Below are 24,118 nucleotides of genomic sequence, written 5' to 3' on the forward strand. Positions count from 1 at the left end.
TAAATAATATTTTAATATAAATATCTATAAAAATATCTATTGAAGACTTATGTAGGACGAGATGACAAATGTTTGAAAATTAGAATGTCAGGTGCTAAAATTAATATAATAAACGGATTATTATGAAAACAAGTATATAAGTAAGTTACCATTATAAAAGATATTATTTATTTATGTCACGACTTAATAATATTGTGGTTAAACAGTAATTGTCTCACTTTTGCTTGTACTCTTCATATCCTCATAATTACAAGCGCTTCTTTTAATGTATATTAATGGAACGGTTACCCCGCCTGTGCTATCGGTATACACAGGCGGTGCACCAGTGAGCTTGCATTGCTAGCAATAAACCCTGATAGAGGTATTCCTAGCAATGGGGTTGCTAATCCACATTACTAACAATTCCTTCCCCCCACGATTACAAATGCTTCGATCATGTATAACTAGTGTATTGCCCATTCGCTAGTACTTTATAATCGGGTTATTTCGATGATCCCTAAACGGCTTAGAGGCTTAGTCTAAGCTATTATGGTAAAAACGTTGTATTGCATAAACTGATTCTCAGATCCTTGGTTGGTCTCTCGAAAATATATATCTCGAAATTCTAACTCAAAATCTAGGGAGGAAGCGATTGGTAGTAATGCGGACTACCAGTCCCATTGCTAGCAGTAGCAATATACCCCGTCAGATCGACCTCCACGCGGTTCCCCCTGGAAACCATCTTGCTGAATTCCAGGTTTATTTATCACGACGGGCTAACTGACCTGCTCTTTCATTTTTCCTTACCATCCCTCACTGGTGCCCCGCCAGTTAATACTAATAGCGCAGGCGGGGTTTTTTACGTAGGAGGAAAGGGATTGTAAATAATGAGGTCTAATAAGCCCATTGCTAGCAATATACCCTCTCAGGTCGACCTCCACGCGGTTCTCCCTGGAAATCATCATGATTAATTCTTATCGAATTCATCATGTTGGGCCAACTGACCTGCATTCATTCACACCACTATCATCTTCCACTGGTGCCGCGTCGGTGTATACCGATAGCGCGGGCGGGGTTACCATTCCATTTACACGCTTTAAAAAAACATTTGTACGTTACGAATGTAACTATATAATCACAGACACGATTGTCTGTGTATATAACTTAGAGATAAATACACCACACTGGGGGGAAGGGATTGTTAGTAATGGCGAGATTAGTCGCCATCAGTATCAATATACCGTATCAGGTCGACCTCCACACGGATCCCCCGGGAAACTATCGTGACTAATTTATCGTTGAATTCGTCACGATGGGCTAACTGACCTGCTTTTTCATCCTCACCTATTATCTCTCACTGGTGCCCTGTCAGGCGGGGTTACCATGTCATTTTCACCCATAAAAAAATACACCACACTGTAATAGCTATAGATATACTCGCCTATATTCTTATTTTCTGACTGTCTAATATAAACTTTGTACATAATATGATAATAGCTCAATTTTATTTGCACGTTTCCATTTCCCACGCAAAACATCATGTCATGCAATTTCGGGCACTGATCGATTTTCAAATGTATGTATGTATAGATAGCTATCTTCATATGTATCACTTCAACGCAAAACAATAGAAACTATTAAAATTCTAGAAGGGAGTAAGTACCTGAATTGTTAGCGTTTTATTTAATAATTCAATATACCTAAATATGTATCTACTTACTTTATGTATATTTTTTTTGTAATATGTTGAAAATAAATAAAAAAAAAAACAATTTACAATTGCTAATTAATTCCTAATTGTTTCCTCTTTCATTTCCACATATTAAAAATACAAAAAAATAAACATTACTTTTTTTTTAGTGTGATTGTTCCGTTGTGGAATAGGCTAAGGTCGGAGACCATGCTGCCTAGTCTTCAATATGATAATTTGTCTGGAATAAATAAACCTTACTATTTTTATAATTTTTTCTTTCGATGTTCGGTAAGGTACATGGGGTATATGCTTAGGTTACTTGATATGACCTATCCTATATTATAGGTTATTTTATGACTCAAGAGTCCAATATAGGTTTCACTTAGATTATAAGGTTTCATTTATGTTTTTCATGACAGTGGATACATAGCAAAACCTAAGTACTTTTTTTCACTTAGCGATTGAACATATCTTTTATAACTATATTTTTTTTCATTTTCAGTGATTTCAATTTAAGAAAGTGCTGTTCTAATTACCTACCTAACTTCAATTTAAAATGACATGGGACGTTACATTGGGTAAGGCTAAAAGTCAAATGCATTTCACATATGTATGTACCTATCTGTTAGTAGTAATATTAGAATGGTGACCCACTTCTTTCATGACCTTCGAATTTTTCTTGTATTCAATTTACATCGCACACGAATTACCTACCTATTCCATACTTTGGAACATCAGTGTATCCAGACATTTGGATTACATTCGGATTTTACGATAATAAGCAAATTTTGTTTAGTAAATACTAGCGACGGAACTATGTAAATCACTTCAGAGTTGACCAACATATCATATAATTTTTCTTTATGAAGTCACTTTAATGACTATGTGCATTTCTCGCTTAACTTAGAGATTTTCAAAACCAAGGTTTTCGAATCGTCTATATATATATTTTTTTTTGTGTATTACCAAATGTCTTGGTCAATTGTGAACCAATTTTGATAATTATTATTGCAGTCGATATCATTTATCACGAGTTAGTTCAACGAACTAGCTATTTTATGCTGTGCTACGTAAAATTCTACTTGTTTATTATTATTTTGTAAGAGAAATTAACGAAAGGTGACGTACGTAAAACTATGAATTTAACTTTGTGAATATTTTTCATCGTCATGACTAACATTGGTGTATTGAAGATTATTTCCTAGGAGGACTTGGACTCTTTAAAAAAAGTCCATATGTATTTTCAGATATGTCTTTGGGGAACTTTGCTCGTGTACTGGGGTGGACGCAAGACGATTCTGGAATGGGCACGGACCAATTGGAACCCCTTCTAAATAGAACTATGATGACTGATGTCAATTTGTTATAGTCTTTAGAATGGCAAAGAAGCTGATGGTCCACCACCATCGGTGCCATGCTAAAATTTTAATAATAAGGTAAAAAAAGTCCGTAAAAATATTATCTTGTAAATACCCTACGACGGCACCGATCGTGCGCCCCAATAAAACGTAATCGTCTTATTCGTCATATTTTTTTATTGCCGCGCTGATCACGAAAGCACAAAACAAAATGCTCCATGACATCCAGTCAGTGAGGACCTGAGCAACCATGCAGCGGCCTTACAAACGTCGGTATCTGCAATTGATAAATATGCAGGAAGCGTTCCACGGCGGTAATATAAATAAGCAATAGAGAGATAAAATTATCTACTGCCTAGGTATTTAAAACATATTTCTCCTCTCACGAGGAAATATATTTTTGTACCTACGTGCTCATGTATCTAATTTTATATATGTACAAGTGCTTAAATAAAAATAACTACGCTGTACTTACTCGTGTCTGTGTAATATTTCAATACGTAATAGATCTAACAAATATTTTACTGAAGTAGGTATTATCTCGCGAAAGTCCGTATCACTGAGTATTTAATTAAAATTCTTCTGTTTAATTCCGCTACCATTAGTATCTATCTATGTGACTGCCAACACTCGAAGATTGAATAATTATAGAAGTATTACAAGCTTCCATATTAGCTATCAATCTCCGATTGTCAATTGTCATCTTTAGGCAAGTTATTAGATCGCTGCAAACGGCTTAACTCAGGGCACTAGGCTTCGAGTTAAATAAAATAATTCTAATCTAATAATAAAAAAAAATTGAAAGCAATTTTGTCTTGTTGTATTTTACTTATTTACGAATAAGTAATAATGTAAATAAGTTTATTTTAGTTGGATTTCCTTGGTTTCCTTGATATTTTCTTAAAAAATAGGTTCATATTACAATTGTTTTTTTTTTGTTTGTTTTAGTTCTTAACATATCTTCACGATTCTTTTTGCAAACAACACGGTTAATTCACGTGTTGGGTGTTATAGTTTTTTATTTATTTTGATATTAAAGTAATAGGTAGTAACATGTATATATTGCTACAATATCACGTGGTATATCGCGTAAAAGTTAAACGTACGTTGTTACAATTCTCTCCTAGATTTCGAGTACGTGGTAACGAAGAAGCCTCCACCTCGTATATGTTTCGGCACGGGTCTAAGCCGGGAGGTGTTGCCCATGAAAGGACCATGCATGAGTCCATTTATGATACGCAACGCGGGCGAAACTAGACCTAATTTGGGTCCTGGCAGCTATGACAGCAAACGTGATGCTTTCTACGATGTCAGCCATAGGGTAATACATAAATGTTACCTAAAATGTTTTCTATGATTAACTTTCAGACTTTTTTTATGCAACTTAGAATGGCAAATAAGCTGACGGCCCACCTGATGAAAAGTGGTAACTGTCGCCTATAGACATGAGCAGTACCATAGACATAACAGAGTATACTGTTTCGCCCATGATATTCACCATGCGTTGCCATTCCTGAGGACTCAATTCTTATTCCTCTGTACCCTGTAAACTACTACTACTACCATACTTACTACCATATTCCAACTTTTAAACCGAACTTTCGCACTCTATGTTTTATAAGAGACGAAAATTAACGTGATCATTTAGGTAAACTATGTCATAGAGTACTTAATACACCTAACATTTACGTGCTGTTCTCTCTCACTTTTGCTCTTACTCCAAACATACATTTATACTGTTCACCTTCTCTCACACCATACACTGAACGTCATATATTTGAATGAATGAATGAATGAGTATGCTTTATTTTCAATATACAATATAGGAAATAACAAGACAATTAACAAATATAACTATACAATTGTATAAATACAGTAAGGCGGTCTTATTGCTGAGAGCAATAAGACCGCTTTGTAATCTTCTACTTAAGTTTTTTTCATGTTTATTATTTTTTATATTATAACTCAACAATGTATATAATGTAATATACACTATATGTATACTAGTACAATGTATTTATATATGCAGATTTAACACTATCTGCATATATAAATACATTGTACTGGTTTTTGTATGTTGGAAGGAATTTGCTTACAAGACACAGGTTACCTTAATTTAAAAGATAGGGCAAAAAATACGTTCAACCTTGTATTTGTTAATAAAAGTTTTACTTATCAATTAAAACTTGCTTATTAACGTTCTTAAAAACTTGCTTATTAACGTTCTTATTAATTATAGCAATTACTTTTAAAAGAGAACTGATGCTTTATACATTCAGAAAACAACTGAAAAAAATATTCCATACATATATGTGTATAGTTCTAAATATGTGTCGTGTGGTCCCGGCATGGAATAAGCCACCCCTGCCTTCCCCGTGGGTGTCGTACTAGGCGACTAAGAAAGGGCTAGAGATAGGCAACAGCATCCCTCTTAAAATAACTCCAAAGCCTAACTGCGGTTATCAAACCGAACTCCCAAGAGGGAGACTTATGTTTAGCAGTGGACAGATAAAAAGCAAGCATTTGGCGTTCCATTGTTTCTGCCTACCCTAATGGGAGACAGGCGTGACAGATATGTATGTATGTATGGATAAATAAAAATGGCAATCCATTAGGGTCAGTAGAGAAATTACAATATGTGCTATGATGTATATGGTACTGCTCCTTATAAATACCTTTCAACGAGTGATATGTCTGTTTGCCATTAGTTGTTTAGAAAAACTACTTTTTTTGAGTTATTCTATATAATCAGATTTTCTATTTGTAAACTGACATCGATGAGAAAATTTTAACTCCATACAATCTTTTATTTGCAGTCCTTGTTTTTTTTTCCTTTCACAGATATATAGTAAATATGGTTTAGGAGCGAAATCTCCTCGGTGGAAGGTGAAGCACGAATATCAGCCGCCGCCAAGAGAACTCCCACCGAAGAAACCCGTTCCACAAAACTGCGCTCCATTTAATTCTACCGCAAAAAGAAAAAGCTTGTTTAAAGCGAACGATCTTCCAGCGTAAGATAATAAATTTAGTTGACAATGAGGTTGATTCTAAGGCGCCATTTAATTAGTTATAGCAGTTTAGAAATAAGATTTATTACTAAACTACTAATTAAATTTATCTCTAAAATTAAAATCGCGGCAAAAAGGCACCAATATAAACAAAATAATAATAGATTTAAGTTAAAATTATTAAAAGTATTATTTATGGTAATCCTAAAAAAAGTAATTTCGCAAAACTATCAAAACCGAATGTTTTAACATTTGGTTAAAAATTAAGTATAGAGAAATGGCGCCTCAGAAACGGCTCTAATATCTTGATAATGCAATTCATATCCACGTCTCACTTAATAATAATTAGGAACCAACTAAATTAATTACAAAATTGACGCTTTTATTAGCTATTGTGTTTAGTTGGTACTTTACCAACGAATCTATCAATAGAGTCGTCTCTGTTAATGTCTACAGGTACGCAATGAAAGAGCAAGATAGCGCGCGTCGCCATTTCATTCTATTTCATGGATTCGCTAGCGATAATAATTTTATCTATAGATTCCTTTGTATTTTGTCTAGAGTGGCAGGGATTTCTTCCATGGCCATGGTAGGTATCCTAGGTAGATATTTAACTTCTATTAAAATAACTAATATTACTCCACAGACCTTGCAACTACTGTCCCGAATACGGTAAAAGGCAAATGAAATTTGCATATAGTTTCTCTGGGAAAAAGGTCCTTAGATGTGCCGTTGAGGTAAGCCATAAATTGTAGTATTAAAATTTATATAAACATTTTCTGTAGATTTCTTTTTAACTGATTCCATAAAATCCTCAATTTAACCAATACTCGTATACTTGATATTTTTTGACATTTTTATTATAAAGGACAGTCCTGAGTCACCTACGTTCATTGACCTCCTTCAAATGCATTTATGGTCATCACTCCATCATATTTCGTCCTACACTGCGTTTGTCCGTATGGAGTTGCCACTCAAGAAACTTTTTTCCCCATCGGTTGTTGGTTCTTCGAGCTACATGACCAGTTCATTGTTACTTCAGCTTGTTTATCCTTCGGACTATGTTGATGACTTTAGTTCTTTTGCGGATATCCTCATTTCGAATTCTGTCTCGCAAACTCCGAACATAGAATTCTCCATAGCTCGCTAAGTAATTTGAACCTTTCGCATACGGGCAATTATGTAGGACTTTGTTTCGGTTCCTTAAGTCGTTACTGGAAACACGCACTGATTTAAAACCTACGTCTTGAAACTCTGAGGTATTTTGAATAAAAATATGTGGCGAAGTTTCCCGAAAAGCATCACAACCGAGTTGAAATCGTTGGTTGGTATTTTGTTTGAAGTTGGAATTCCCTAGTCAGACATTAGATAGACAGTTTTTTGTCCAAAGCATACATACTCATCGACAACTTCCAGCGTAGTTTTTTCAATTATAACCAAAGTTTAATTGTGACATAGACGTTAGACATGATTTATACACTCATACCTTAAAATTTCTCTTATTAAGAAATTTTAGGATGCCACACTTCGTTCTGTCTACACTATTAGGAATATATATGTCATATCTATTAGGAAGAATGTAGTGAATAGTAGAACGAGTGCAATAAGTAACGAACCAGTGCCAAAGTTAAAAGATCTACCAAAAGGTAGAAGACAGTAACAATTTATATTTTTAAAATTATTGATACGTTGACGCCATGACGCCATCTCGTCTTCTTAATAAATAATAATTTTATACACCTGTAATTTAATTATTTTAATGCTATTTTCACAATAAACAGATAAAGTGCGTCCCATATAATTTGGATACTTGCGGATTTTGTGGCTGCTCCTGCTCAGCCCAAGGGGATTACTGGCAGTTCGAGAATCGAATATTCCTTTGTCGGAAACATTATTCACGGCTGTTTAAACATTGCCTGTCTAAATTCCAAGGCGCTAAATTAGCTGAATTCAAGGTGAGTCTATACATAATTTATTTATAAGAAAAATTCCTCATGAAAACTTATGAAGAATATGATAGTATACTTTAATGTAGAAACGAATAAGCAGTCTTATAATGAAAGTTTATTTTAATTATGAAAATGATTATTGGACCTGACCATAGACATGTTTGTCATGTTCTATATCTAGTAAGTATAAAAAAAAAAAAAACAATTAATTGTATGTTTCGATTTGTTACTAATTTCATTTATAGAGTGTTTCTGTGATAATTCAATAAAACTTGTTTACCTTAACATATAATTCTATTTAATTATATAGGTATGTGTAATTTAGTTAGCCGTCTTATCATATTATTTATTTAATAAAACATCCTACATTCATTATCACGAATTAATTTTCTGGATGAATATGGAACGTTACTTTTCTTTGTTAGGATGTAATCAGCTCAATTAGCTTACCGTGGCAAATGTAATCGGAATTAACTACAATTACTTTAAAGAGAAACCGATTAGTGAGAGAGAGGATGTATTGTTAGTAATGAAGACTACAAATTTTATTACTAACCGTCTCTTCCCCCTATAAATAATATATAGTAGTTTAATAGATATCTTAGGTCTATAATCTTTACCTATATAATAACTTTAATCTAAAGACTTAAACTTTTAAACTAAGACACTGTTTTGATAAGTATATTATCACTATTGTAACTAATTATTTATTTGTTATACAGTCAATCAGAGATTGCTTCTTCGCGCACGCTCACAACAGTTGCAAGGCGGCTTTGAAGATAATGAAAAGTGAGGAGATTGATAAGAAACTGCGCAAAGAGGCCTACCTCGATCTATATTTCCCACAAAGACGATTCTGTAATAATTGAAAAATTAGAATGTTGATTTTCTTGAATTCTTTATTTTCTTAATTTTATTGTGTATTTAATTCTAAGTATATTAAACCTATGCAAGAATCTAAAGCATATCTATGTATAAGAATTTGTCATAAGTTTAAATACTTAGTTTATAATATCCTTATAAATATGAATGATTGGGGGGGAAACAATTGTTAGTAATGGGGGTTAGTCCCCATTACTATCAATATACCTTATCAGGTCGACCTCCACGCGGTTCACCCTGAAAACCATCTTGACTAATTTATAATTAAATTCGTCACGATGGACTAACTGACCTACTTTTTCATCTTCACCAATCATCTCTCACTGGTGCCCCGCCAGTGTATACCGATAGCGCAAACGAGGTTACCATATCATTATCACCCATTAAAAAAAAAAGGAATAATTATGGAGGTATAAACTTCAGCCTCAGGGAAATCCTCATGAATGGCAATGCACTTAACCGACACGTACCTTATAAGATACTGTACGCAATGTCGTAATGCAGAGAATACCTAAATATCTTGTAGACGTTTCCACTTAGTAATATTTTTTATTCAAGTGAAAATGGTTTAGTTACAACAAATATGGTGAGTAGTATTAATATAAGGCTCAAGATTTCTCTTTGAAAAAAAAATATTATACGGGCTTTGTTTGTAGTTAATTAATTATTTGATTAGTGGTTTGAATAATTGTTGCAAGTTTTTTGTCGTCTACCAAACCCTTTTACAAAAGGTGCTTACGAGACACTAATAAATTACCTGGATTCTAGTTACATAAAAACTTAAAAAAATTATCTGTTATCAATCTGTCATTTACAGTCATCTGACTTACCGACTCAAACTTCTGTTCTGTTCCAGTGAAACTACATAAATGTTAGTAAGAAAATATTTTTAACCAAATTTCAAAAATTGTATGGAAACGTTTCTTATAAGTTTTTAATAAATTTCTAACTTTCGCGAAATACAACGAAGGGAATATTTTCTGTACTATTCTCCACTTGTCAGTGTAATCTTTAATGTGAATTGTTATTTATTATTTATTTTGCTATCGAATCGATACTCTGCGGATACTTGGAGAGAAAGAATCATGAAGCTTGACTCAAATAACAAAATGATAAATAACGACAGTGGTGCGGACACTCCGGAGGAGGTAGTAGACTCGCGACAAAACGCCGAGGATATTATTGATGGAATTCTCGCAGACTTCACAGATTTCGTGTCGCCTGATGCCGTTCGGAACGGGAGTGTAGTTGCAGAGAATTTATTCGGCATGATGCAACCGCCACGAACGAGGACACCGGCTAATTCTCTTTCTGAAAACGCTACTATTGATGACATCGATCCCGCGTCTGATCTGGGAACGTCTATACGAAACAAGTGTTTAGAGCTGGAAGAGATATTGCAGAGCCTCAAGTCAAGGTTGAACCATGTTGTTTTAGATGAAAACATTGTGCTTAGCCCTGAGGCTAACTCTTTGGAGGCACAATTGGAACATGATCTCGATACAGATTGTCAGGAGGACTTGTCACTTCAAGAATTTCTCGAGCTGTTGCATTCCCAGAACAAAATAAGTCCAACCGGTGTACAATAATCATTTTTATTTCAATATTTAGATATTAAGATACAAAACTACATGAATTTATTCTGTGCAAATTTGCAATTAGATTTTATTGAAAAGTATAGAATTAAAATTTCAGGCCTAATGTAAGTAGTATTATTGATGTAACTACAGGATCTAGAATGAAGATAATACAGATATTTGTCTGTATGTACACTTTATTTATAACAATGTTGACATAAAAATAGACTATGGTCAGAGCAACACTGAATTTAAGAATAGATAATATTATTCAATATTCAATTTAAAATCACTTTCTGTAGTTTAAAAAAAAAGTATTACAAGTAAAACATTAGAATATGAAGGAGGACTGCATGGAGGTTGCCCGGATATTACTAGCAATAGGGTGCTTGTCCCCATTATTAATATATTGTTCCCCTGAATTCATAATGAATAATTACATTATGAAGAGAGTAATTGTTACCTTATGAAATTACTTACTAGCCTACCTAACTAAGATAATATGAAGGTATCATATTTTTGTGCGTATAAGTAACTTATATGTTATATAAAATTTTCTGTTTTAAATATGTGTGGGATTTGTAAATAGAGTGCTGTAATCCACCAGAAGATTTCCATAACAGTACATACTACAAAAACAGCACTAGCATAACAGACAAGAATCATCTAGCATACTATTTTGACAGAGACTGTATGGTAACCTGGAAATTAGTTCAATGACAGCATACCGTCTTATGTTTCTAAAAAGATGTATAAGTATTTTTTTTATACAACTTAGAATGGCAAACAAGCTGACGGCCCACCTGATGGAAAGTGGTAACCGTCACTTACAGACATTAGCAGTACCATGGACATAACAGAATATACTGTTTCGCCAATGATACCTCCATGCATTGCCATTCCTGAGGACTCAGGTGTTATTCCTCTGTACCCAGTAAATTCACGCCATATCCCACCCTTCAAACCGAAATACAGTTATGCAAACACAACTGCTTCACGGTTGAAACACGATTGGGACAGAGGTACCCAAGCAATCTACTTTTATACAAAGTCTCCTTCTGGTGAAGTAGTTTAGGTTTTATAGACAGATATTGTTTTTTAATAATGGTGACTGTTTATTAAATGCCCTTTTTGTCATTTTATCATCACTCAGAAAAACATCCTACCTATTGGTACTTGTAAGTGGGGTACCAGAAAGAAGTAATAGATGAGAATGAAATCTGAAGTCTGGTTAGTTGGCTCATTGGAATGAATTCATCAGAAATTAAGTATGATAGTTTTTGAGGCGACTGTGTGGAAGCGATCTGACAGATATAACACTAGCAATAAAGATACTAAACCCTATTTAATAAACCCCTCACTCAACAGATACTCGCAATGTGATTACTTTCTCTGTGCAAAGTGCAAATCTATGTAGTCTGTTTCCGTTTTATTTGATAAATATTATATTTTTTTAAACTAGGATTTGATGTATTATAAGAATAACATCGGGCATGAGAGAAAAACCTAGTATATCCAGACCCGAATTAAATTTGAAAAGTTTATTTCCTACGATAGCGTGCTTGAATTGAACCCGAGACATTTTTGGGCAAGAAACAAAATGGTAGTCACTATGCTGTAATTATCAATATTTATTCTCATCAAATCTTTTTTATGGGTGAAAATGGAATGGTAACCCCGCCTGCGCTAACGGGATACGCTGGCGGAGCACCAGTGAAGGGTAATAGATGAGAATGAAAACAGGCCAATTAGCCCATCATGATGAATTCATCATGAATTAACCATGATAGTTTCTAGGGAGAACCGCGAGGAGGTCGATGTGTTTGGGTATATTGCTAGCAATGGGATTTTCAGTCTCCATTACTAACAATCCCTTTCCCTCCCATTAAATCGAGTAGGACATGGATCGATCATATCTATACAAGTATTCGATATTTCCGAAGCTTACTGTCAAAATAAAAAAAATACGTATATTTGCAGTAATAGCAGCCAGGTCTGACACATATGTATGTATTATTTGCAGTAATTTTTATTTTGCAAGAAAAAACACTAGCTAGCAAGTAACTAAGTACAATAGGGTGGGTAAGTAGACCTTCAATAAGTTAAAATTCAAGTAACTCTATTTTCTGTAGTGTCAACTCTGTTTGACTCTAACACAAGACATCGTTAGTCAAATCAAGATCTATTCAAAACTGTTCAGAACACCGACATTTATGCAAATATTTATTAATTTATCCTTCACACTTTAAAAATACTTTAACTACATGAAGATATGGATTCAAATATATAAATTCTTTCAAGAATATTTAGTAAAATAAGAGTAATAAAGTACTAATATTAATTATTAGTAGTAATATTACAGTGGGCTAAAAGGAAACATCCAAAGCAGTAAAACTATATTAAAAAAAATATTTTACCCAAATCTGTGTCACTTTTAATAAAAAAAACTATTGTATATCTATGATACCAATTTATTATATTTTTTAAATTTAACACTAAAATGGTTAGTTTTTTATAATACCTATCGATATCAATATTTTGGGTAGAAGTTATTATAAATATTTTTATGTAATAACAACCGGATTAACTTACGTATATTTTAGCTGAGAAAGCTAATAAGACTTAATAGAAAATTAAGTATACCTTTATTTTAATGTATCGATGCTTCTAGGTGGTTACATAGATATATTTTCCAGTAATTCGGGTTTCATTAATTTCATAGCAGTGCCGACTTTTAGTTAACGCAATGATTCTGTACCTGATTTTGGCAATTTGTTTTGTTTGTGTTTTTTTAGTCATGTCTTGATTAATACAAAATAATTCACAAACTAAACTTATTATTCCAATTTTTCTAAATATAAGTTATGACTATAGCATTTAAAAATGTAGAAATATTTAATAATGATCATAAACAATAATTCATTGTATTTTGTTAAAATAAACAGAAAATGTCGATAATATTCACAAATAAAAGCAAAATCATTACAGAAATGATGAAGTTTTCCTTTCACCACCGAGCATTCTACTGTTACCTTGGCATGAGCATTTGGATATTCTTCCTTATTACTGGTGAGTAAAAAATCATTCGTACAGCCCCCATACAAAATATAAATAAATATTATTTTATTAATTTCCAAAACACGACCGGTGTGAAAATTACACATGTGTGCATTGTGAGTAGCAACAACATATAATTCATTAGATTTTAAATTTTGATAAATATTGTAATAATAAAAATATTTTAAGTCATTTTATTAACCCTCTGCCAACCATATATGACAATATCGTCTGCGCCAAGTTTGGACTTGATGCATATCTTTGTAAGAAAAAAAGGATGGGGCCTCTAACCCCTCTGTAAAAAAACTTACACGCGCATATCTCACAGGCAAGGTTTTGAAAGGCGCTTATAATGATATGAAGAATAAATCTCCAAAACATTTCTTCTTAAAACTAATTTATATCCAAGATATTGATTTTTTTAGTGAAATCTTAGAAATTACGGTTTTTGTAGAGATTACAAAATTTTATTTCAAAGTATTCAAGACAAAAACTATGGAAACAGAAAAAATCTAGAACATATATTTTTTTGGAATTTTTCCCTATCTTTAAGTAAGTTAAATATAATTGTATATAAATATTTATATAAATTATAATTAATCTTTTGTTTCTTTCTATATGTGTATAACTATTTATACACATATAGAAAGAAACAAAAGATTAATTCACATCAAATGACATCTCTTAATTTTTTTTTATACCACTGAGGTAGCAAACAGGCATGTCTTACCTGAGAATATAATTACTGAAAAGAAACTTAGTCCTTTTTCATTGTAAGACAACCTATTTAATTTTTTTTTTTTTTATTATTTTAATATTATATTTTACAGTAATGTATAAATACATGTCTGCTGGTGAGGAAGCTGTGATTGTTAAGAAAGTAATTCAAAATGAGTACATATCAAAAAGTGATTCCAAATTCCGTAAACTGTATCTTAGAGTTTGTACTCCACCTGACAGCATTGTAAGGGGCTCTGAAGGTATGTACCAATATATGAAGGTTAATCAATTCTATTAATCATTCATAGCCACTTAGAACTGTTGAATATAGACCTCCTCCATAAGGGGGAGCAGTTGCCATGCTTGGTAGGTGGGTTGGCCATTGCAGTTAACTTTTGGTGACATTTTAAGAGGGATGCTGCTGCCCATCTCTCAACCATTAAATTATCTTACTTGCTTCTTTGGCACAGTACTTTAGTTGAAAATTCTCACAACCACTCATGATTTAGGGTCCCAGATGGTCCTGAAATTAATTATTTTTTTTTTCAAAATAGAAAGAACAAAGAAATATTTATTTGTAAATACATGTACCTATGAAACTTTTAATAATAAGATTATTATACTTTACATTATTTGTTTAGATTTACAAAGTCGTTGGGAATATAGTTTTTAGAGAGACCTTATAGATAAGATAGTCCAGGGTTTGTTTCTGATTTATTTCTAGGTGTTGTGGACAGTGATACTTGGCTTCTGCAGGGTATACTAGTGGTCACTAGACATGGTGACAGAGGGCCTCTGACACATCTCAAGGGTGGTGACAAGTTGCCATGTGATACATCTCCTGTTTCACTATTACTTAAAAGGTCTGGTATATATATTAAATTTATTATTTCTTGTTAATTTAGTATATATTTATTATCAATTTGGAATGATTGAGAATAAATAGTATTATTTTGCATTCTATTTCCTTGGGTTAACCCTTAATACTGCTTACAGTAATAAGTGAGTGGGCCTTATTTATGTGACACAAATCATCCAGAATATTCTAACATCCTTGTTGGCAACAGACTTCCTTTTATATAAGTTTACCTTTTTAAATTTTATTTTTAATTTGTTTTTTTTTTTTGTTTTTCCTTTATTGTCATTTATATATACTTCTTTGTAAGGAAAATGAAAGTGATTAGCCTCTAATAATATTTAATTATTGCTGCTGTTAATATTTAATTATTAGGAGAGAAGGCCTACTACCAGCGCACACTTAATAATCCAAATTTTTTATACTTTGGTTAACTGTAAACAAGCATTCTCATTATTGTTCACTCAGATTTTTTTAAATTAAAGTACTTGTAAATTGGCGATTGTACATTTTTAACTCTAGTAGGTTTTATATATCTTTTGGATTTGTAATTTATTGCATCACAGGCAGAAATGATACTTACAATTCACTGTCAATTTTGTACTCTGCTGCAGTATCTTGTACGCTTAATTTTATATGCTGTGGTATTTGTTGGGCCGCAGCTACGAGCAGTTCGTGTGGAACGCGAGTACGATGGGCCGCGCGTGGTGGGTGGCGGGCGCGGGTCCGTTCCACAACTTCCCGTCGCTGCCGGCGCGCCACCGCGCCACCCGCTGCGCTCTCGGCCAACTTACGCCGCGCGGCCTGCTGCAGATGCTCACCGTCGGTCAGTAGGCTTTCTTAATCATGTCGGCTGTGCTCTCAGTATACTTACACAGATAGGGTACCAATGAGTGATGATAGGTGAAGATAAAGCTCAATTAGTCAACCATGATTAATTAATTTGAAATTTGCCATGATGGCATCCAAGGAGAACCGTGTGATGGTTGACCTCATAAAGTGTATTGCTAGCAATGGAGCTGGTTCTATTTACTAACAATTTCAATTGCTAACAATTCCAGTTACTAACAATTCCAATTACTAATAATTCCAGTTACTAACAATCCCAATTACTAATAATTCCAGTTACTAACAATCCCAATTACTAATAATTCCAGTTACTAACAATTCCAATTATTAACATAATTGGAATTGTTAGTAACTGGAATCATAATCCAAGGTGTTAGGGTCTAAGAGAGGTGCCATAAAATTCAACGTTACAACACGGATCTCTGTCAACCCCAATTTTTATTGTTAGTGGTGGCGCCGGGCACCGCTGAAAATTTTAGGAATACATTATTAAAAGTCCAACCTTGTTTTGTTTCGTCTTCGAGTGATCGTCGTCTAAAGACTGCATCAGATATGCGTCCATCTCTTAGATGTTTTGTATGATTATTATTGTTTCATTTACTATTGGAGTTTTCATTTTATTTTATAGGTAATATACTGAAGGAAGCATACAGTGAAAAATTGGATCTTCGTAATTTGGATTCGCCAGGGAAAAAAGATTCAGGTAAGTGTTACTTTTATGTAAATAGTTAGAAATGTATTTCGAAATACAATTGGTGAAGTGAAAATATGTTTTGAGCCATTTAGCATAAATTTTGAAATTATATTAATATTTTTAATAGCTATTATTAATATTCTGCTGAGATTGGTTATGGTCCATCTCTATTTAAAATTTTATTCGACTCTGTTCATCTCATCTTTATACAATTTTTTTACATTGTATTAGCATAATTTCCACGGGGAATAGATGTTTTGGAGATACTAGGGTAACATATAATGAAGTAAATATTTGGAATTTGGAAAGTAAATTTATTTTTTCTCTCGGCGCTTTAACAGCCTACGATCTTTATCTTACTTATGAATAACAAAATCTTTATAGAATTTTGCATACTTTGCACAGACAAGAACGTAGGGTACATATTCTGGTTGAGAGAATAAGGTTACATGCACAGCTATAATCTATTTCAATACCTGATGATTGAATATGAGACTTACTAATGATGTACAAATCAAAATCGATTAATTTGTTAAATATTTCGATTTGTTACTAATTTAAAGTGTCCTATGATAAATTTTACAGAAGATGGTTAACACTTCATTAAGTTCTTGAAAATGATTATAGTAGAGTAATATATGGAATCGGTAGGGCGCGCGGTGTGGTACAGCACGCGATACCGGCGTACGTTCCAGTCGCTAGTCGCTCTCGCGTACGGCACGTGGGGTGCGGAGGCGGAGGGCGGCGCGGGCGGGGGCACGGGGACAGGGCCAGGCCCGGGGACAGGGCCGGGCCCGGGGACAGGGCCGGGGCCAGGGACAGGGCCGGGCGCCTGGGCGGCGGCGGCGCGGGAGGCGCACAGCGTGGCTTTCTGTTTCCGCGACTGCGCCTGCGCCGCGCACCACCACCTCAACAAGTAAGTTACAGTTCAGAATATAGAATCACCGATTTGATCTGAGTTAGTAATCAGCAAGATGAGTTTTAGCGCCACTTAATCGGGATCAAATGGAAATTAAATTGAAAAGGTGACAAATATAAGGTAAAGTAACATTTATTCGATGTACATTAGATCGTATTACTTTTTATTAAAAATTGCGTCATTTTCTATTGACCTTATAGTGATTTTGACTTGATCCTGTGGGTGGTCATTTTGGTGGTGAGAATAATGTTCCGTGTCATGAATGAAAATAATATACAAGTTTCCACTAATTGCCATTTGTTTGGAGTATCAGGGCTTTTGATAATGTTTGGAAAGCAAACAAGTTCAAAATAATCCGATAGCTGCTACCATCGCTTATGAGAACCTATAACACTAGTGTAGTTGCTGATGCGTTTTTTATAAGCGTTCTATTTAATGGAAAGTAGTAACCATTGCTTATAAAAATGTGGTAAAAATACAGAACGCCACCATGGATATTACAGGAAAATATCACTTCTTCATGATCTTGGATAAGAAATATTCATCCAGAGGAGAAAGATGCTTTACTAAAGCATCTCAATAGCGTTAATCTTAATTTTAATAAAGTGTCTTATAACCATTAATTTAATTACCGGCCTTTTAATATTTGTAGCCCTGCGTACTATCCTTTCCTTTATTTATATACCCTCAAACTACTGCTCGTGCGATAGTGGCACCAACTGACGTTAAGAGTTTTCATCTTTATGAATGTTGTATCGTGTACTAACCAAATATAATACAATAGTAAATTATTTTCTAATTCCAGAAAATTAAAGACCCAATCAAAAGACCGTCTGGATTCTCATCCCGCTATAAAGGAGCTAGTGACCAAACTGTCCAAAGTTCTATTCGAATCACAAGAACACACAGACGTGGACGTAGTCCGAGACGCTCTCCTCGCGTACATGTGCCACGATGCGCCCTTACCTTGTACAGAGGCACCGAACAAGACCCACAAGTCCAAACTCTTGATTAAAGGCCACAAGAAACTCAGAGCGGACACCTTTCCACTTAGAAGCCTTCTCGACGTCGATATAGATACACTAAACATGGAACTAGATTATATTAACAACCAGCTAGATTTCAACAATGAAATAGGTCGAAAGGCGAGAGACATAATTGGCAAATACTACGACAGTAAAGACAAGCAAAAGGCACCGCTAGACTTCGACGCGCAAATGGAAAAAGAGAAGTTGCTGTACTACCAGCAAAGGTACATAGACAATGCTGATACATACGATGACGTTGTCATAGTGAAGAAAAACCTAGATGCGGACTTCAACTTCCCAAATGACGTAAGAATGGATACAGACTTTGACGAAGATTACAGGGAACCGACGCCGGAGAGCACAGAGGATTTTTGCATCAAGAAAGAGCATGTCATGTCTTTGTTTGCATATCTTGAGTGGAGCTATCGGCAGGAGATCAAGAACGTTCACAACAGGAAGCGTGGGCTGCTCGTTGCTTACGGTTTGATACATAACATTGTACAAAATATCATAAGAATGATATCGGAGAACAAACCGAAGTTTGTTTTGTATTCGGGCCACGATAAGACGTTGCAAGCCCTAATTTTGGCTTTAGGTCTGAATAATTACCAACATTACAATATTCAGTATGCATCTAGAATGATCTTCGAAGTGTACAGAAAGAAGGATTTACGGGACGAGTTCAAGTTCACTAAGAGGAAGGCGGTCGCTCAAGACTTTTATTTCCGTGTGATATACAACGGGGAAGATGTAACGAATAAGCTGAGTTTTTGTAGGTCGCGCCACAATGTTGTCATGAAAGTCGTGGATCCTATAGACGATGTTAAGGTTTACAACACTTACCTGTGCTCTATAGAAAACATTGTTAGGTTCATACACGATGATTATTTTGTAGTTTTCAACGCGAGTAATTATAAAGATGCGTGCGCCAGTTACGGGAGCGCGAAGCATGTAGTATGAAATGGAGATGCTTCATTTAATAGCAAATTGAAATGTTATAAAAATTACCATGAAATATTTCCCACTAATATAAGAATAAATGATACATCGGATACCAATTATCAAGTTACATCTACCCGTGCAGCTTGTATTGTAATAAGATCTCATATATTTACAAAACATTATTTATTGAAATTACTTGGAAGTTAGGTATGTTTGGCTTTAACTATGATCTATTGATAACATTAAGGGATATTAGAAATAACTGTACATATCGTATTGTATGTAAATGTATAATTAATCATCACATTAACACAATAAAAAAAAATATTTTATATTAATTTCAATGCGCAATTACTATAACAATAGTGGTATATCGTCGTATAAAGTTATATTCGATAATAGTATATGTAATAAAACCAATCGGATTTGCAAAATCATTTGCAATCAGATACAATTCCAGTTTGAAAAGTATTGATTCAAATATTCAACACAAGAAACGACGTTGTTTGACCCGACATTTTCGGATCCCGAACTACAGATCCTGGCATCTGAATTAGAGCAATCATTATAAATTTTTTAGTTAAAATAAACGGTGATTTTTATGTTTTGTTTATATGAAAATTATATATTATGAAATATTTAATTAAAAACTAAGCCATATTAAATTGCATACATGCAATAACCATACTTATATTACTGATATTAATTTACAATCAATACTATTTTAATTGTAATCATAAGTATGCCATTATTATTTATTAACAATTGAGGCTGTTAAGAATTTTTTTATTTTAATTTTACAATTCTTGATTTAGATCTCGTTGCTTACCTCAAATATTAATAATTTATTGAACAATTCGTAACTTGGATCTTATTACTTATATGAAATGTTAATAATTTATTCGTAACTTAGATCTCAATACTTCTCTCAAATATTAATTAATTTACGAAATGTCAAATCGTTACATTTCATAAATTAGATCTCTTTACTTATATCAATTAACACGTTGGGCCCGGCGCCGGTCCCTGGGGACCGGCAGCGAACTTTCCGTGTGGCCAGCGTAATATACATCTAAAAAACGTCTAAAATAGCGCGACAAAGAATTCTTTATCTCATTAGTACTAAAGTAATCTAGGCGATAGCATACAACATTGTATCTCTCGCCGGCTGCCGGCTGAACGCAAAGGACAGCAAATTCGGCGCCGGGCTCAACGTGTTAATCAAATAATGTTATTAATATAATTAATTTATTGTAATACCTATTTTTATTGTAATAATAAACATGAGATTATAATTTCTTGAGTAACAAGAGAGGCCCTTTCATATTTTTAATTTTAAAATTCGTGACTTAAACCTTATCTTAAACTTTAATAATTTATTTTACAATATGTAGCTTATTTATCTAAAATGTTAATAATTAATTGTTAATTTATATTTATTAAGATCTCAGTGTTGTCCACCTACTAACTAGTAACTTTACATATCATTTTAATTTTTTTTTTTTTTTTTTTTTATATAATTAGCACCTAATTATAATAATATTGTTATACAAATATTATGTTTATTAAATTGACTACTTGATGTACTTACCCACCTAAACATATCAACATAATTGTACTTATACAAAAGTCATAATAAATTGGTTGAATGTACAAGTAATTTTGCTTATTTTATTTATTATACCACCAGGTGTATTTTTTTCAACTAATAGGCAGAGTGAATGGAGTGTCTCTGTCCTGAAGATACACAATTTTATACTGCGTCTCATACCTACTTGCATATCAGTTCCGGAGACTTTACTCCTTTCTGAAATAGAACACGGTCTATCTTATCATGATATCTAATAAATGATATTCTTTAAGTGAAGAGTTCGTTCAGTGTATGTGTAAATAAATAAATAAAATGAAATGAAATAAATAAAAAAAAATAAATGATATAAATAAAAAAAAATAAATAAAATAAATAAAATGAAATGAAATAAATAAAATAAATCATAATAGGTTAGTACAGGTCTCCTCCAGTACTTATATCCATCCGTTTTCGCATTGTTTATTTGCTGCGTAAACCTTTCATATGTCATTCAAAGGGGCGGGGGGAATAGGGATTGCCATTAATGGAGACTAGCGGTTGTCGACCTAAGAAAGTATATTACTAGCGATATATCCTCTTAGGTCGACTTCTATGTAGTTCCCACTGGAAACCGACGTGATTAATTCTTTATGCGTTTATTATAGTGGGTCAACTCATTTGCTTTCATTTTCACCTATCATCTCTCACTGGTGTCACATCCGTGTATACCTACTGATAGTGCAGGTGGGGTTTGGAGTATCATTCCATTAATATCCATCAAGAAAAAATATAAGGAGCATACTTTTTCCAATTATTACACCGATATCTACTTTCAAACTAACTCGCTCTCACATTACGAATGCGATCTGCCAGCTTTCAATAAACAATAATTTTAAATGCAAGTACTCGACTTACACGACCTTATATGGTAGAGGATATCCGATGGACAGAATATGATGCGATTCATTGAAAACAAATGACGAATCGATTAAAATACTCGTACATGGGTATAAGTACATACAGTAATTTAAATTATTGCAGAATTTAAATCGATTTATACAATTTTTAGGTAAGGTGCTTACTGGGTAATTTTTCAGGCCAATTTTTATACATAAATTACAATAAAAAACTGCTATTTAAATTTGATATAACAATATTATAGTAGGATTAACTTAATTAGTATTAGTATTAATTAGTAGGATATAGTAGGATTTCAAAATATATTACCAAAATTAGTTGACGATTGATATCATCTAAAATACAGTCACATTCTAAACATACTTTTTCAACGTTTAAAAATAATTTTTAATAATAGTGACTCATCAATGATTGTTGTTTATTAAATATGTTTGCATTAAGTAAATATTTGTTCAGGTTTTAAGAACATAGGCCATATTGTCTCGTTGGAATGAGTCATTAAATTCTTGTTTTAATTATTCTGCAACTTTTCCATACATATCTAGAAAATTTTGAACAGACATTGTTTTGAATAAGTTTTAAAGGGAATATTCGCCAGATAAACTCTAGGAAATATTTCAAACTACAAGTAGTTTTTGCTTCGCAATAAGCAATTTTTTCCTCCACGAAAAAATTAAGGCATGTGAAGATAATCAAAAGTAAGGTATTTTTTTTGATGGGTGAAAATGGTATGGTAACCCCGCCTGCGCTATACGCTGATACGGGATACGCTGGCGGAGCACCAGTGAAGGGTGATAGATGAGAATGAAAACAGGTTAGTTAGCCTATCATGATGAATTCACCAGGAATCAAAATTAAGGTTATAAAAAAAAAAAATTAACAAATCAGTTTAGATATAGATTAGTCACAAAAATCAGAGACCTTTTTTATTTTAGAAGTTGCTTGCTTTGAATAGTACAAAGATCTGTTATACTCGTGAACGAGTGCTTCCAGTAAAACTGGTTTGTTTAAGAATACTGTGGTTAATTGTGGTTTTTTTTTTTAATATTTAATTTGTGACAGTTATCTTATTCATTCACATTGTTTTAGTAAACTCGACTTTTATTTCAGAAAAGCATCACTTGAGTTTCTTGTCCGTTCTCAGCTGAAACTCATTTCGAACTGAGCGATGTATTCATAAAAAAAATCATATTAAAAAATTATTATAATCAAGTTTACTTGAATAAAAATATTTTTATTTTTATTTCTTGGAACAAGAGTATAAAACAATTTCGCTGTCCGTGCCCAACTTTTTTTTCGCTGTCTTCTTCTAAATCGTGCAACGGATTTTAAAACTGGTTTCTTTGCCATTTAGATATTTTTCTTTATTTGAAGGCTTGTATATACAATTTAAAACAGTGCGAACACAAGATCAGTCGTTAATAAAAATTTAATAGGCAACTATTATCAATTCGCAGGCAAGTTTTCTGTTTTTCTATTAACAATTGTCAACTACATAATCTATAGAATTTAATTTAGAAAAACCTGTTATTGGCCATACTTTTATTTGTAAAGCGCTGTTGGTTTTTTTTAAATAAATAAAAAATAATAAGTACCTTAGACAAGTATAAAAAAAAACATGTTTTCAAAGAGTCAACCTTATTTTTGAAGCCACTAAAATATTTTCCGTTGACTGATTAGGTAAGCAATTATATTTTTAAGTTTAAACTGTTATTATGAACGATACATAATTAAAAATGGTTTTAATTATAGTTTATTTTTTAAATTTTTATTGAATTGTTTACGTGAATTTCTTTGTGTAAATTAAGAAGGATTAAGAGTGCCCTTATTTTTGTTTACGCTCAGAATTAGTTTTTTAATAGTTCAGGACTTTCAAGTTCTTATTAAAATCAATAAATATGCTTAAGACTATAATCAATGTAGGGGTAGTCAGAGGCGCTCACTTTTTTGTAATTATTTTATAATCCAGCGCGGAAGGGGACGAGATATTTGCTGTTATTGATTTAATTTATTCGCTTATTCAAGACCTGTTCTGATGACAAGCAGCCTTAGGTAGTAGTTTTTTTTTTTAAATGGATGATAATTGGAATGGTAACCCCACCCGCGCTATCGGTATACA

General features: G+C 33.1%; 3 protein-coding genes across 4 annotated transcripts; all 3 read left to right on the forward strand.

Moving 5' to 3' along the window:
- Positions 1-76: 76 nt before the first annotated feature.
- On the forward strand, positions 77-8,893 carry LOC113513929 (uncharacterized). 2 transcript variants are annotated; one of them, XM_052895175.1, is made up of 7 exons: positions 77-140; positions 2,175-2,250; positions 4,158-4,351; positions 5,872-6,041; positions 6,685-6,775; positions 7,820-7,993; positions 8,710-8,890. In XM_052895175.1, the coding sequence occupies exons 2-7, from the start codon at positions 2,229-2,231 to the stop codon at positions 8,854-8,856; spliced, it is 798 nt and encodes a 265-aa protein (XP_052751135.1). In that variant the 5' UTR covers positions 77-140; positions 2,175-2,228; the 3' UTR covers positions 8,857-8,890. The 2 variants fall into 2 exon arrangements, with proteins under 2 accessions (XP_052751135.1, XP_052751134.1); XM_052895174.1 differs by lacking the exons at positions 77-140; positions 2,175-2,250 and adding an exon at positions 3,268-3,344 and having other exon boundaries at positions 8,710-8,893.
- Positions 8,894-9,709: 816 nt separating this feature from the next.
- On the forward strand, positions 9,710-10,570 carry LOC128200767 (uncharacterized). Its single transcript, XM_052895219.1, has one exon. The coding sequence runs from the start codon at positions 9,955-9,957 to the stop codon at positions 10,456-10,458; it is 504 nt and encodes a 167-aa protein (XP_052751179.1). The 5' UTR covers positions 9,710-9,954; the 3' UTR covers positions 10,459-10,570.
- Positions 10,571-10,713: 143 nt separating this feature from the next.
- On the forward strand, positions 10,714-21,065 carry LOC113516287 (2-phosphoxylose phosphatase 1). Its single transcript, XM_031908739.2, has 7 exons — positions 10,714-13,515; positions 14,334-14,483; positions 14,948-15,086; positions 15,742-15,905; positions 16,557-16,631; positions 17,274-17,538; positions 18,347-21,065. Exons 1-7 carry the CDS (start codon positions 13,395-13,397, stop codon positions 19,527-19,529), a joined length of 2,097 nt encoding a protein of 698 aa, XP_031764599.2. The 5' UTR covers positions 10,714-13,394; the 3' UTR covers positions 19,530-21,065.
- The last annotated feature ends 3,053 nt before the right edge of the window (positions 21,066-24,118 follow it).

This window comes from Galleria mellonella, unplaced genomic scaffold (genome assembly GCF_026898425.1).
Source record: "Galleria mellonella isolate WM207_F2 unplaced genomic scaffold, CSIRO_AGI_GalMel_v1 utg266, whole genome shotgun sequence".
NCBI classification, from domain to species: Eukaryota; Metazoa; Arthropoda; class Insecta; order Lepidoptera; family Pyralidae; genus Galleria; species Galleria mellonella.